Source organism: Motacilla alba, chromosome 2 (genome assembly GCF_015832195.1).
Source record: "Motacilla alba alba isolate MOTALB_02 chromosome 2, Motacilla_alba_V1.0_pri, whole genome shotgun sequence".
In the NCBI taxonomy this organism is placed as follows: domain Eukaryota; kingdom Metazoa; phylum Chordata; class Aves; order Passeriformes; family Motacillidae; genus Motacilla; species Motacilla alba.
In genome coordinates, this window is record NC_052017.1 from 68,438,702 (window position 1) to 68,455,548 (window position 16,847).

Here is a 16,847-nt window from a genome sequence, read left to right on the forward strand (position 1 = left end):
TTTCAGGTTAAAATGAAATTACACAAATGAAAGTATTTTGAAACGTGCACTGAAATTTGTGCTTATGTTTCAAGCAGAAAATTAATTTTTTAGGAAAAATGGCAAGGCTACAATATGAGGGCCTCTGATGTTACAATTTTGGTAAGTGATTCTACTCTGTGAAGAATTGTGTGTAGTAAAACAAAAGCAAGAACTGTAGTCATTCAACGCATGGATTGTCACACTTGCTGATTGAATGGGTCATTTAAGGATGAGTGAATTAAACTCATCCTAATACAAATTTCATCATTATATAGTTGGTATTTCCTTACCAGAAGCACAAAACATCAATTTACTAATGTATATTGTAAGAGCAGTTAGCTTGAATGAAAACCAGCACATTTTAACTGGACTATTTCAAGACTGCTGGGTATAAGAACCCTCTTGTGTCACAAACAAACTACTAGCATTTTGTAACAAAAACCCCCAAACTGACAAGTCCTTTACCATCTTCATTTGCCAGTACAGAAGACTTTTTTCCCTTAACATTATATGCAATGGACCTGCAAAACATCGTTTTCTTCCTGTTCACATACATGGCACATCATATCCCTGCATCAAAATGCAGGAATCAGTATTTGGCCGTACTAAAGCATAAAAATTCAGACAATTCCTGAAGACAGGACTTCAACAATTTGAGGACTGTTGGAGTTCAAAATCATCTACTTGATGTGAGTAAGATAATTCTGAAGCCATCCTTTTAAATGGTTAGGAGAAATCTAAAGGGTTACAGAGATTTCAAACAAAACTATTTTGCACATTTCAGTCAAAAAGTAATTGCTTATTTTTAACAAAAAAAAGGAAAGAAAGAAAATGATTTGTACTATATCCAAATGTTTTTAAGATGTAAATGCACTTGTCATCTTTCACGTAAGCAGGGTGCTAGTGCCCTAAATTAAACAAAAGAAGAAAAGTTAGGGTTGACAAGTATGTCGCTGCGTAACTACAAATTAAATATGCCTTTTGATATTTAATTTTTAACTGTTGAGTACCTTTTCATCAGGCTATTGCCATTAGAAGTTTTTTATTAGATTATTAAATTAGAAAAATAAGATAAAAGATGTGACAAGTATAAAAACTCTGATTTAGCAGATGTGACGCACTTAATCTTTTACTGTGATAGTGGCATTTCATATATTTGAAATGTTTCAAACAATGATCTCTTAACACACTAAAGAAGAAATTCAGATATAACTTGACTATATTCAATTTATGCCAAGTACAGAATGAATATCTAAAAACCACAATCACCTTTCAGTTGAAAGTGCAAAATCACCTGAAACTTTCAAAGCAATGTGAAATTTTAAATACTAAACCCCCCCCAATATCTGACAACACAAGTGAAACACAGAAGACACATATTTAAAAAAGACTGTTAGAATAGCAGCTGAAAATCTGTATGCTTGTGAACTCTGAGTGAATGCTGGCTAGATTGCACAGCAGCCAGCATTTCAAAAGCAAGTTATAAAGAGATATCACCGTTATCGGAATTGTTCAGAGAAATAAATGAGCATCAACCTTTTGTGTGGTAAATAAATCCTCACAGACTACTGTCTTACAGAAATTAATACAGTAGTTGCATATGTAAACAAATTAAATAATAATCAGACTTGCCATATTATGAAAAGTAATTTGCTATTTGCATGCAAAAGCTCACATTAACTTTCTAAAAGACTAAAAGCCCACATATTACAACTACCTTTGCTTATATTACACAAACATTAATACACAGAAATATTTTCCATCCAAATTCAGAGCAACCACCTCATTCACTCTCCAAATGTCTATAGCCTTGCATGTCAAAAAGATCAATTTTTTAATATAAAAAATCATGCAAAAATATAAACAAAAAAGCTGCCTAATTTTGTTACACAACAAAGATGTAACTCATAGTTTTTAAACTAGAAATAAAAAACCCACAACAAAACACAATTTACTACCAAAACAGAGATGTATGAATAGGAACAAAAAACCCCTTGTATGTTAAACTATCACATTGACCAGTACACACAAAAAACAATCTAAATACATACTTGGCAACTGATTAACACTATGTTTCCTATTGTTCCTTTCATCTCTTTTAATTATGTTAATAATGTAGAATAAATCAGAACAATGTTTCAAACAAGAGAAAAGAACTAAACTTGATTTCACTGCTGCTGCATGTTAACATTGAAGTCTGTCTTGTAAAGACTCAGAAGTCTACATTGAAATTAAAGTGAAAACTTGAATGAGTTATTTATTAACAATAAATCTAATTAAGTTAATAAAACTGCCTTCTAACACCAGCAGTCACACCTTAGATCAAAATAAAGAGCCAAGCATAAAATCACTTTGTGCACAAGTTCTGACATTCAGATCTTTCTTACTGAAAAGCACATGCATATTGAAAAACTAAACAGTAAATGTTTTAGTACATAGGCTAAATGAAAATTTGCCCCACGCAAACAATTTATCCTTTTTTATATTTAAAACTAACAAAAAGCATATGTATTAGGAAATATCCGATAATTACAGGACAATTGCTTAAACGAGCAAGGCATAAGCTTCTTCCACACTGACAGAAGCAGGGTACCACACTTGAATAGTATTTATTTTTCAAAGCTTGCTCAAAAGGCAGGCTTCTTAATTTTATTCAAAATTCTTCTTCAGAACTGTTCATTTAATACAGTTCTTCTCACTCTTGGATTTTCCTATGAATTTTATGATGCAAGAAATTATTGTCCCCATACTTACAGCCATATGCCCGCAGAGCTGCCAATGATAAACAGTGTCAAGGTTTTTGGATAAGATTTTTCTGAATGTTCTATAACTTACAAGACTTTAGCTAGTCCACTTAACCATGAATGCTTCAACAGACAGGATTCAAAGAAGACAGTTTAAATAAAAAGAGAAAAACACTTAAGTGAGTTATTTACATGACATAGCAAACTCTGTGGACAGAAACCTACCTGCACCATTTTTCCCCACCCAGATTATGCTTCACTCACTTCTCAAATTCTGTAACAGCTCAGGATAGATTTTTGCCTGCATCAGTTCCACTTAGTACAAAAACCGGCTGTATTTCCAAATCAGCTGTCATTATATGAAGCAAGTCAAGTGCATTCATGTGGGAAAAATATTATTTAAAGATGGAATTATAAATTATTGCATTTGTGAAGTTTTTCTTTGTGCATGACTTTTACTGATATGGAAAAGCAAACAAACCAAAAACCAGACTGGAAAACAGAAAATTCTCTTACTGCATTGGTCTACATGGCTCAGCAACAATATTGGCAAAGAAATACATGAAATTTCTGTACAGGAAATTCATGTGGATTTAATCCATTTTCCTGATGATATACACCTTGACTTTTGAAGCTCTGACTCTCAGAAAGAAAAAATGTTGATAACACTGTCTAGGCAAAACATTTAGGTAATTGCTGTGCTACCCAGTGGTATTGCCTATATATAGCATTGCCTGTAGTGTACTCCAAGCATACAGTAATTCATACATAACTTCTGTAAGCTGTGCAAAGAAAGTAATCAATAATATTAATAGGCTGTTATCCCTAGAGGATGAAAGTGTAAGACTGAGGGGATTTCTCAAATTACACAGCAGCCTCTGGTAAGCTCACTTGTCTAGTGAGTATCAGATTTTTCTGTCAATTTTTTTTGCACTTCAAACCCGTCTCTTGTTTGAATAATCCTGTGCAATCCATTTATATTTCTAAATAAAGATGGATTAATTCTATTTAATTTAATTTCTAAATTCTACCCTAATTTATGTTTTTAACTTGCTCATCCAGTCCTGGTTTCCCAGCTTGCTTCACCTCCATTCCTTGCTTGATACCAGTCTTCATCACAAGCTTTTCGTTCCACTCTCTCCCTCTCTTGCAGTTACATTATTTCCTACCTCAGCATTAGCATCCTCCTCCTGAATAATTCCATTTACCCAAAAGCATTACTTCCAATAGTCCAGATCAGGTGGCCTCTGCAGAGAACTGTTCAGAAACAGCTGAAGTCTTGAAGCTCTGGACTGAACAGGAAATTCACCACCAGGAAATTCTTCATTTTATTCCTAACCAAATCATGAGTATTTTCATACGCACATTTTCAAAAATGTCCTTTACAAAAGATGCATCATGGCATCAACATGCCCCTAGTTCAGGTCAGATTTTCAACGGCCAGATGACTTCAAAGTTTCAGACTGAATCAGGGAAGTAATTTACCTTTTCCTTACCTTTTACATATTTTGACCTCTTCCTTCCCTTCAGAAAAAAATCTGTTCTTGTCAAAATTTGCCTTTTTACTATCATCATTAGAACTATTTGAAAGCCGATGCAGAAACAGCACATAAAAAAAACTTCATACCAAATGCTGATGTCCTGGCAATCATCCAGTAAGGATACAACACCACACATCACTGATAGCACCACTCAGGAACACAATGGAGGCCTAAATAGTTTGCCTTGCCATACTTTTTTCTTATTTTTTTAAAAATTAAGACTTTGAAAGTCAAAATCACAACCAGGAAAATGAAACAAATCAAATCTTTACAGTTTGCAGGCATAAACATTACTGAAAACAGATAATAATTTCCAAGATACGATTTTTTCTTAACAAATCAATACGTCACTGTTTAACACAGCCTTGAGTGAACAATGTGTTTGACTCAAGTTAGAACCACTCCTCATCATGTGTAAGGTATTTCAGTTTAATAAAGTAGGTATTTTCAATGCTGTTGGAGATTAAGTGTAACATAGAGCTTTGTTTGTTTTGGGCTTTCCTAGAAGGAAAATAAAAAAGATAGCATGTCTACTGCAGTATTAACTGCATTGTTTAGATTACATATATTTTCCCAATTAAAATCTTACTGTACAATTTAGAGTTGTTTGTGAGTACCAGTTTAGTGAAAAAAATCAATTATATGGCTCTTGGGTGATCTTTTTTTCTTTTTTTGATTGAATACTGGAAAAAATCTGATTCTCATTTGCCCCACAAAGAGGCTTTTTTTTAATCCAGTCCTTTTCAATTATGAAGTTCCTCTACCTTCATGAAGAGGTTAGCTATTAATCACTTACTAATTTTATCTTCAGAGCACCAAATATTTCCAGGGTCAATGAACCACTGCTATAATCAAATAAACTGAAGGTCCTCAAAGCTACTCTTTGTCTGGGTTTTGGTTGAGATAGGGTCAATCTTCTTCCTAGTAGCTTATATAGGATTTACTATGAGAATAATGTTGAAACACATCCATGACTCAGCTGCGGCTGAGCAATGCTTACACTAAGTCAGGGACTTCAGTTTCTCATGCTGCCCTGCCAGTGAGCTGGGCGGGGGGGAGATCCATGAGAATCTGGGAAGAGACACAGCTGGGCAGCTTTCCCTGACTGGCCAAAGGATATTCCATACCATATGACATCATGCTCAGTATGTAAACCAGGGGGAAAGCTGGCTGGGGGCAGGCTGGGCATTGGTCAGTTGGTGGTGAGTGACTATTTTTCATTTGCATCACTTGTTTTTCTTTCTTCTTCCTTGTGGTTTATTTATCTCTTTGTTATTTTCCTTTTCATTAAAATTTATTATTTTATTTCAATTATTAAACTGTCCTTATCTCAACACATCTGTTTTTTTACTTTTACCCTTCTGATTTTTTCCCTCATTCCAACAGGGCAGGAGAGGAGTGAGAGAGCAGCTGTGTGATGCTTAGTTGCTGGTTCATGTTAAATCATGACACTTCCGTACCAGTAGTCAACAGAGTTAACATTTATCAGAGGTTAATTAATTGGAAAGGTAATTAATCATCAAGGTGGTAAAGCACAAAAGTAGTGTCTATATGTTCCTTTTTAACATGTCTAGCTTGGGGATTAATAAAAAAACCCAAACAACTTTCCTACTATTTTGAATTGGCCAACACTATGATATGCAACCCGAAAAGGTGTCTCTAATATTCACTGTCTTCACTTCAATTTTTGCCACAAAGTTACAGAGAAAGTACATTAAACCAAAAATAAATTGGACAACAAGAAGGCTGAGGCTTCCTTTTTTAGAAATGCAATATTCCCTTTAAACAAAGAAAAGATGTAGAATTATCCCAAAGGCAATGTGAGCCTAGAAAGTAGATGCCAATGCACTAGATCAAGAAATGAGCATACAAAAAGCTGACACAACGTCTTGGTCTTGGTTAGCTGGTGGGAATGCAAATGTGCCAAGTGAAAATATACTTCAATTATGATGACAAGTTATGTATCATTCAGAAAGGCTTTTGAATGTGCAAAATGAGTATCTAAGTTATTTCCTCAGTATGTCGTATCACAGCGTATATTCGGAGCGCAAAAGTATTAACAAGAGATGGAAGACACACTTTTATCTAAAGTAATAAACTCTAAGATCCTTTTGCTTTTGAGCAAACAAGCACCTGCAGCTCTTGATTCACAGATTACCAGTGTGTCCCTTGTAATTACCTCCATATCCAATTTTTAAGTACCACAGAATTTTTACTAAGTCTGCCACATACAACACCATGAAAAAAATCAAAACAAGAATGTACAAATTGATTAGGACAAGATCACCTTCAAAATGCCATGTACTATGTCACTGCAACTGATTTCTACTTGGTATAACCAGGCATTTATGTGACAAGGAATCCAAATGTATCAATTTTGCATAGGACAAGTTACGTATTCAAAGGACCTAAGTGTGCACAGTATTCACTACTGCAAAAAAAAAGAAAAAGGCAGACTCATTTACATATTATGCCCCCTCAAAACAGAGGACATTAAAGTATTTAAGTACTGAGTAACATCTCAGTCATTTTAAACACCTTATACCTGCCCTTCGATGGTTTAACGTTCTTTGCTAACTACTGTTATAATATGCATTTTCTCATAATTTTACCTTTTGAGAACTGTAATTACATCTATTATCAAAGTAGCCAGATTCTATTGGAAAATATCCCAAACTGCCTCAGTGAATTTCATAAGAAAATAGCAAAGTTGGCTTTTATAATTCTTTCTATTATATACAAGCAATGAAGCAAAATAATCACAAAAAACAAGTATTAAAGAGATTATCAATAATGAAAGCAGCTTTAATAATTTGGGGGTATTTGAAAAATTATTTAGAAATTAAGTAAAGTCTGTGAGAAAGAACTCATAATGAGAACATGTCAAAAGTTAAAAACATGGACTAGAAAAAAGTTTTTAATTGCACAGTATATTTTAGCTCCTATCAATCACTGTTAAAATAATTTGAGTTTAATAAGCAGATATTTACCTGTTGGAATGAGACAATCTTTCCAATCAAAATATCCCGCATAAATGCCAGGTTCTAATGACCCAACTATTGGATCTGCCTTGAATTCAATGTACATTTCAAACAGTCTTTGATCCAGCTCTTTCAAGGATTCCATACTAACCTAAAAAATTAAACAAGAAAAAAAAAGGAAAGAGAAAGAACATAGTAAACAGTCAATAACTAAAAGAATTTAATCACATACCCAAAAAATAACATCTTCTTTAATTTCAGAAAAAAGCAGCAATTACTGACATATTTCAATTCATAATTATGTATACAAAAACTTCAGAACTTCCATATTATCTGTCCATCCTACCCAGTATAATTTTTTTTTTCCTGATTGTGTTCAGCAGTAGACATTTTCATGAAAAATACAAGGAATGCCTAAGCAGGCAGATCATTCAGTAACCGTCTACTGGCATGATTTTTTTTCCTGCATGTCAGAAGGTCTTTATCTTGCAAAGTAAACAACTGAATTTTGTGAATGCTTTAAAATATACCCATAAAAACTTCAATCCTTGAACATGAAGATTTTTGTATAATAGTTTAGATTTATCAATTTAAATTTTACAATTTCTCACTATATTAAAAAATACATTATTTATTTAGAAGCCTCTGTCTTCTGAAATTGAACCTATGGACTTTCCCTCTCTACTTCAACAAGTGTCTGTACAACAGAAGCAAAAGCTGCAGCTCATTAGCATCTGTAGAACTCTTCTCTTTAACAGCTCTCCATGCACTTCTTTGAAATTCACACAACTTAGCCACACTGAAAGCTAAGGGGATATGGACAGTGTGTTCACTGTATCGGAACAACTTTAAATTTTATACAAGGCTTTTTATTAAACAAAGGTACTCCCTGTAATTACAGCTTCTTCAATGATTCTATAACACAATGCATATCACAAAATGTTGAAGCAGAACACTAGTATCTAACCATGGTAATGGATGCTAAATGCAAATAAAATGAAATGAAAATTAAGATCAAAATCTCACGTGACTTCTGCTGAAATGTATTTACCTTTACAAATAAGAGCTTACGCAACACAAAAATAAAGCTTTTAAACTAGTGCTCATTTCCCTCAACAATTAGGGGAAAAGACACATACACTACACACACAAATATGTATGTATGAATAATAGTTTCCAGAGTAAAGGGGTTTAAAAATGAGTTCTGCTTTAAAAGCAGGTCTTTAGATCAGACTGGGATTTCAGAAAGAGAAAGAAAAGACTCCTTTATCATCCCTTTCTAAGGATTTAACACTGCAAACTGTAGAATAAGGGTTGAATCTTATTCACTAGAGGGATGTCTCTAAATTGTGCTCTACTCTGGTATGCCTACACTGTTAAAAAAAGAGAAAAGGGACTGCAATATCTGAGTCAGGAACAGAAGCAGAGAAGCTTTCAGGAAGGAGATCACAAGTGTAAGGGAAAACAGCTGTTATTGAGGGCAAAGGTGATGTTAGGAAAGTTGGGATGGTGAAGCTGGTGCTCAGAAAGAGGACACACCATGACTTTCCTGCTTTTCTAGGTGATGAACCTTCTTTGATTTGTCACAAGAGGATCTCTATCCCAAAGGAAAGTTCTCTATAAGGCATAAGAAGATCAAGGCTATTTTCTTCCTCTTTTCCTGATACCTGACTGCCTATTTTTAAATAGAAGAACACATTAAAAAAGGTACAGATATATATGTCTCTTTTTTCCTCTAACACATTGCTTCAAGACATTTCTCACTTCAATTTCTCATGATTATGGAGAATAACAACCCTTAGACCATTCCTATCTAGCTTTGAACTAGTGGGAAAAGTAAGTTTGAGTGCAAAGTCCCTGCAAATATGCACCCATTCAAAGAACCTGTGAAACAACTGCTTCAGTGTTCCTCAGCAAAGAGTTTTAGAATTAAGTAATTCAACCTTCCACTTTTGCAGTCATTCAGTACAGAAGATCACCTGCACATTCAATCCAGGTTTTTTTTTTTTGTTTCATACAAGTTCTCTTCAACCTCTTTCAAGTTCAATACACAATTAAGATAGAGGTAACCTGGTTTTTCAGTTTGTGGAAAGATTGCAAGAAAGAATGAACAATTAATCTGAAAGTAATTTTGAGCCCAGGATTGGGGGAAGGAAGCAGAGCTGAAGTCCTTAACATCCACTGTGTATACCCATGGACCTGATCCTCAAGTGGGCTAAATGTTTACAAAAATAGACAATTCTCACATTGTTGCCTTTCTGCTATGAACATCCCTGTGCCTAAAGTTTTCAATTTTTGCATAAAGCCATTTTGAGCCTCTACCCTTTAAGGTTATCTAATTATCAGAACTGTGGAAACAACTTTATTCAGAAGCTTAATCAATAAGTTGGATGAATTTTATGAAATACATTTTTTTTCTACTTCCTAAATGACTAAACTGATAATAAGTTGAATTAAAGAACTCCACAGAGAAGTACAAGAGTCATGAATATGTGCCAAGGTAGCAAGTGCTAAAAGCACAGCATAATGTTTGGCTGCTTTATGCAATTTTGTATTTGGCACGCTAAGAAAAAAATATTGAAATAACTTTCATATAGGATATAAGGAGATGTTCTTGGGTACCATTTAGCATTTTTGTACTTCATAATAATAATAATTTAGATAATAATGATTTCCCTAGTAACAAAGGCAACTTAAAAAAAAAAGTCTGGTGTAAGAACAGATAGGTTTTTACTAAAACACACTACCAAACTCACTTTAAAATTAAATTTATAAAGCTGACAAAATTTAAAAGTATGATTTAGTTTCAGTCTTTTTAGATAAGAACTAATATTTTAAAAAAAGCCAATTCTTTATTACAATTTTTTAATCTAATATTTAAATAAATTTAAAACTTTCAGACGTTTAGGTGACAGAACAAAAAACTGAAACAATCAACCCATCCCTCTAAACATCTGTGAGCTTCCATCTTCATTTAAAATTAACAAAGGGCTCAAAAATTGCCCTCTTATGATGACTATCTAATTATCCAAATCCTCCCAGCTGGCATGACCCATTGATGTGTCCCATACATGCAGTATTGCACCAGTCAGAGTTTTCAATGCAGATTGGAAATTAATCTGCCCTTTCAACATCTGAACTTGGTAATTTATAAATGTACCAAACTTTTAGTGGCAATACTTTGATGTGGCTGTGCAAGGCAGGGTGTTGAGCACATACATAACAGATGTCTTAGCTGCTTGTAACTGTACCGGGCTCAGCTCTCAGTAGCAAAATAGGGCCATATCCAGAGTAATTTTCTATATTGTACTAACCCCACAAATCATAGCAATCCCTTTCAAATGCTATTCAAAACTACTCAGGCTGTAGAAATTCAAGCAACATTCAGGCATAACGGGACTAAGGATGTACTACATAGTTGAACAATCAGTTTGAGTGAAATAGTGTACTCTATACTGGAAAAGATAACATTTTACTTCCAACCAACAAATATTTCTGTAAATAAACTAGCTTTATGGTCCTAAGGATTAAGTCACAACATTTCTCATAAGAAGTGATTAATCTTTACAAAAAGGCAGGAAAATGAGACAGCTACTGCCACCCACTTTGACATTTTCGTTCTTTGAAAAAGAAAAAACAACAAAAAACCCCCCCCAAAACACAACAAAAAAACCATGAACTAGTTTATGAACAAGAGCTATCAGTAATGCAGATTTCCAGATGAAATAATTTATCAAGTATATTCCTGAGATAACAATCTTTTACTCTCTGCATTGAGAGAACACAGTGACATTAAACAGCATTACTAAGAAATCAGATAAGCTCTGCCATTGAATACACAAGTCCTGAACAAGAGCTCACATTTTCTATACCAGCTGCTTAAGCCCTGTATGAACACACAGAACCATATCCTTGTTGTTGTTATGTCCATCCAACGCCTGGAGTCCCACCTATTCGTGGAAGGCTCACCCAGGAGTCATTCTGGAGTTTGGACACTTGCACCTTCTTTTCACAGAAGGGAAAACAATTAAAAATCTTCAAGCAATGATGCTTCATTCAGTGCTCTCACTTACTTGAGTTATTTTATCAACCCCTTGGAAGCCATGTTTCTCAAAGTGTTCAGCTATATTTAGGAAGGTATGACGCTCCAGGTAACGGCAGTTACTGAGTGCAATTAAAAGTCTCTGCTCCTAAAAATTAAGAGAAGAAAGAGCGTAACAGTTGAAAAAAGAAGTATCATCATAACCAACACTGTAAATGTATATATTTCACTGACTGACTGTGCATAATAAACATTCTCATAAATATAGTAGGGTTTACAAATACTTTTGTCAACAAACTACTGAGAAATGAATGACTATCAGGTATGATGATTGAACATGATGGTTCCTCTTACAGGTCCTCTTATATGATCCAGAGCATTCATTGGAATAGTTATGACTAATACAGAACTGTGGTTAAGACTTCTCTACAAAAATTAGGTTTGGACATCTTTCCAGGAAGCTGTTTCTGGATTTTACTTTGTTTCAAGAAATATACTAAGAATTATGACCATCACAAAATCAACTGAAGATCATCTTCACTTTCCCATGAAGCTGGCTAAAGGAAGGGAAGCAGGTACTGAACAAATGAACTCACCAACTCTAAAATACTAGAAGGTTCTGAACTGTATTATATAATTTCAGCAGTTGGAAGAAATTCTAGGTGGTTATAACTTACATCTGTTCTTCAATGATTTTTTAAACTACAAGAGTGTCAAATATGTTTTGGAGTTGAGATACCAAAATTGCCTTTCCTTGATCTTGATATAAGATATAGCTTCCAAAGAAAGAACCAAACAAGACAGAACTACTATTTAAATAGATTGGGTCTTCCCTCTTCCCCCTCCTCCTTTTCATTTCAAACTATTTTTCTACCTCAGATGAAAGTTAAAAATCAACTGAGAAAATATGAATTATTTTGAAAACAAAATTATTTGACAGCAAAGTCACCATAACAGCACTGATCTGATTAAAAATGGTATTGGTTTTCAGACCCAGAGCTCCTGACAGTTTTGTATTTCAGTAATACGATGACTAGGACTGAGAGTTGCCTTCTACTTTAAGTTATAATCAGACAGTATGCAAACCATTTGAAAAATGAGAATTTAAAAAATACAGTGATCAATCTTACTCCAATCATTCACTTTCTCTGTTATCATTCAAAAAAGAGAAGACAAAATGTCTTGTGATTTACATAAGAAAATAATACCATGGACCTATGGAAGCCAGACATTGCCTAAAATTATTTCTATTTTTTTTAAGTGTTTATACCCATGACATACAGGAAGAAACCACAAGTCAAAAATGAATACCAAGTCAACAATTCTGTGTGTTGCAAGAATAAAATGATATAAAGAAAGTTATTACAGTCTACAATTCAAAAACTTGCCCCAGCTTGGCAATCTGTGATTCTTTATCGTAGCAGAAATGCTTATTACTCTTGTAAATTAGGCAAAGCTGGGCTTCTGACAACATTTGAAATCTGTACTAAGGAATATTAATTTCACAAGAGGTTCTCAGTAGGTTTCTTGCAGGAAAAACCTACATTTTTTCATCAGCTGCTTAAATGGAAGAAAGTACATTAACCAAAGTGTCAAGAGTATTAAAAATATTTTCCAACTTCCTAAAAATCCAAAATCAAACAAGCCAAATAAATAAGCAATACTTATTCTCAGTAAATTTTCTGGGGGAAAGAAGTATTACTGAACATCTGTATCTTTGTGGGTTTCAAAAAGTAACTAATAAGCAGACTGATTCTTATCTAAAAGAAGGTGATAAATCAAAAGTCAGATCCTCAGCTGACTTAACACCAGTGCTATTTTCACTGATTTCTGTGATGCCATTTTAGTTTCTGAGGACCTGTTTTCAAAAACCACTTTCATGAGTTACCTTACCATGGTACACTAAGATACCGTAAAAGCCAGTGCTTTCAACAAGAGAAATGCCTACAGAATACAAAATTATTCTCTATAAAAAAAGAAAACAAAATAAACAATATTTACAAATATTGCAACAATAAAAAAGAGCCACATTCCTGTATCTTTGAGAAATATTTTCACATCAACTTTTAGATATAGAAGCCAAACTTACTGAAGAAAGACTTGATTCTTCATGAATGCTTCCAAACAAATCTGGAGATGAAACATCAACTGAAAGACTAGGAAGATTGTTTAAAAAGTAAGTATATACAAAAGTACAGTGCTTTAGATTATTTGATACGTGGTGGATTCAAATCAAAAGAAATGAAATGCAATCCTGTTTCAAACCTCCCCTTACACCAGATAACAAAGCAGTCCACGTTGTTCAGTTTTTTCAAGATGCCCACAAAGTCTGCAGGAGGAGCTGGGTGGTCTGATAGTAGTATTCTAGCTACAGACCCTTCCTTTCCTTCCTAAAGCATTTTTCTTTTCTCTGATTTCTCTGTTTTGCTACAGATTTTGTTTTTACACCTATCCAGCCAATGGTCATCTGAATAGGAAGAAAAAGAAATTTCATTAAAACCAGAGTTAATTTGCCCTTTCTGATGCACCTTGCTATATTTGCCAAGTCTCTGGCTTTTCACAAACGTTTGTAACTCCTGGAAGCTCAGGCTACTCTGACTTGCTTTGGTCTCTAAAATAAATGGCTCATAAGAATTTATTGAGCAAACAACTTTCACGAATTTAGCAGAAATACCAATACAATCAGTGAAAAAATAGAAAGGAAGAAAAGAAAGGAAGGGGATGTTTCACCATGACTGGACATTACTTAGTGACAAGTACAACTGATTCCATGTAAAGTCATGTCAAAACCAACACATCTGCTTCAACAGCACATAACTTGTGTCGCTGAAAAAAATGGTATAAGTAATGTAATACTAATTATCTTGTATGATCTTTATTACGTGATGCCACACAATGTTTTGACATAAAAAGTACCTGCTCTTATTTCAAAGCATCACTACTCAGAGGCAAAAGTATTCACAAGAAATATGAAATACAGAAGGGATAAAACCACAACCCCAGTGAAATGTAAGACTTGCACACACAATTGCAGAACACTATACATAAATCTTATTTCTTTTTACTTACTGTGATGTATCTATATCACCATCAGGTTTGGTGCTCAGTTGTTCCAAACAATCTATAAAGCCCTAGGAAATAAGAAAGCAAGATCTACGTTTTCTGCCAGAACTAAAAAACGTTTTCAAATTCACTTTTGCTACACTCAATAAAAGCAATCATCATCACCTGGTTTTGTCTTAAACCTTACATAAATATAGTAACGTTTAGTTACAGCTTTTGAATGCATATTTTCTATTTTGCATGCATCATAGTGTACTTGTAGGAAAACACAGTAATTTTTAACTTTGATAAGTAATTTTCATGATGCATGTTTAAAATTATGCAGTGATAATCTGCTGATCAGTATGGTTAACAGTTTAGTAAAAATTGCAGAAGCCTCACTATAATCCTTTTGCTGCTTTGGCTCATCATTTCTTATTTGAGGAGACTATTAAAATGGTTCAAAAACCTAAAGAATGCCACTATCAAATTTCAAAAAAAAAAATCAGATATTGTTACAAAGAGCACTGATTTCTGCTACAGAAATTAAAAGCCAGATCCTCCGCTGATGAAAACCAGCATTTCTCCTCTGACTGCAGTATATAGATGTTAGATGTCATCAGCTCAGGAAGCATCATTGTCAGCAAAATCTTGAACAATCACATTCAGTAAAATACTTGAATATGTCACTTACTCTGTCAGGATTTGCCATCACTGGACTGAGCTAGTCAGCTCTACCTACTTTTAAAGTCAAATATTTCTCAGAATCCCTGAGTGTACCACAGGAATAACAGAGTCATCAACTTAAGCTACCTTTTGGGAGGTGGGTAAGGTACAACGCACACATTTTTGATCGTCACTTGTGTTGACAATTTCATACTTCAAAGTGACCAAGATACCTGCATGATCCCAATGCTTAGTTGGCACACATCCTCCTGTGTTTTCTGCTGCTGGAAAACCTGAGGATGTAAGCATATTATTTCAGCAGAACAACTTTACATGGCCTTATTTTCAACGAAGACTTGAGTAACTTGTCCCTAAAGGGATGACACAATTAAAGGAATGGCTGCTGGGACACTGTTTTCTTGTGGATCAATTTCAATTTTTCTCCATCCTAAAAATGGGAGAGAGACAATACAAGTCCCAGTAAACAGTTTGATAAGCATGAGGAGATAACACAGTAAAAGGAAGAAAATCCTAGCACACGTGGTATGTGTCATTGCTGGCTAATGGAATTGCAGCAAAAGCTCCCAGGATATTTCAAGGTCTTCATGTCCTAAAAAGAAGGATTCATGGTGCAGGTGAATTCACTGCAGATTTTTTTGAATAATGTTCAACAAGAAAAAAGACCAGCGAGTCAGAAAGATTAATGTAAACAAGGAGAGAGAAACAATATCTATACATAGGTCCCCAAGGGAGTTTGGAAAAGTTTTAGACTCCCTTAGAAAGAAATATCAATGTTTCAATCAATCAAGGCTGCAAGGTAATGTGTACATGGGGACAAAAAACTGAATTTAAGTTCTTCAAGTGATTTGGACCAAACTTCAGTGAAGAGTAACTCCTAGGAATGGCCTCTCCCTTTTTTATTTTAGATGTAATGCCTACTGCTATCTGAAAAGTACAGGAGTAGCATTTTTTTTCCAGAAGAACAGCTTTAAGGATTTGAATACAGGTTCCATCCACCCCCTAAACACAAATTACCCTTAACAAATGAAGCACAATCGGAAATCTAAAAGCTAGCACAAGTGAAAAGGTGTACAAGGGAAACAAATGCAGAGGAAAGTCATACCCTTGGGTCGTTCTCTGAAAGTTTTTTCCACATAAATTACTACTGGGTTTCAGAAGAAGAACAAAAAGGAAAACAAAAATCAAAACTTACACTGGCTTCTCCAGGTTTGCAGTCCAGCACAGTTTTAAGAGATTGCAAGGAACGAATAATGCACTGTTCAAACTGGGATGGCTGAAAGTCAAATGAGTTGTTAGCTGTAGATAAGCATGTTAAATAAATACTACACAAATAGATAAAAACTTACAAGGTGTATAGTAAGCTCTTTATTTCCAAATTATCCCAAATAAGGGGTGGGAGGGGGAAAAAAAAGAAATCACACTTCATGTATTACCAGAGGATCCTTTCATAGTGATGTGCTTTTGTATGTAACTTATCTACAGAATTATTATCATAGATCAATGTACATTTTTTTTTCTAAAGAAGAGACTTTTATACCAAACAGACTCGTATAAAAGGCTTAGGAAAGATATTTAGAGCTTTTTGTCGTAGCATTACAGATGCCTGGTGACACACTCCCTCCTCCACTCCTTGATCCAAGATGGAATAGAATTTCACCAGAGATGTCCAATATTTCTGCACTGCATTTCAGCAAAAGGTTTCTAAGAAAATTAGACTGAAGTTTGTTTCAAATGGAACAAAAAATGGTTTGAGGGACTGTTTTTACCTTCAGGTTTCCAAACCTGACAT

The 16,847-nt window shown here is 34.3% G+C and overlaps 1 protein-coding gene across 1 annotated transcript in view; it reads right to left on the minus strand.

Annotated features, from left to right (window-relative positions):
• Positions 1-16,847, minus strand: part of EXOC2 (exocyst complex component 2) — a 127,652-nt gene that overhangs the window by 28,313 nt on the left and 82,492 nt on the right. The window contains exons 18-23 of the mRNA XM_038161872.1: positions 16,251-16,331; positions 15,271-15,330; positions 14,399-14,460; positions 13,419-13,485; positions 11,361-11,477; positions 7,297-7,438 (exon numbers count right to left, since the gene is read on the minus strand). Of these exons, the coding sequence (XP_038017800.1) occupies positions 7,297-7,438; positions 11,361-11,477; positions 13,419-13,485; positions 14,399-14,460; positions 15,271-15,330; positions 16,251-16,331 (529 nt within the window). The remainder of the gene's footprint in view (positions 1-7,296; positions 7,439-11,360; positions 11,478-13,418; positions 13,486-14,398; positions 14,461-15,270; positions 15,331-16,250; positions 16,332-16,847) is intronic.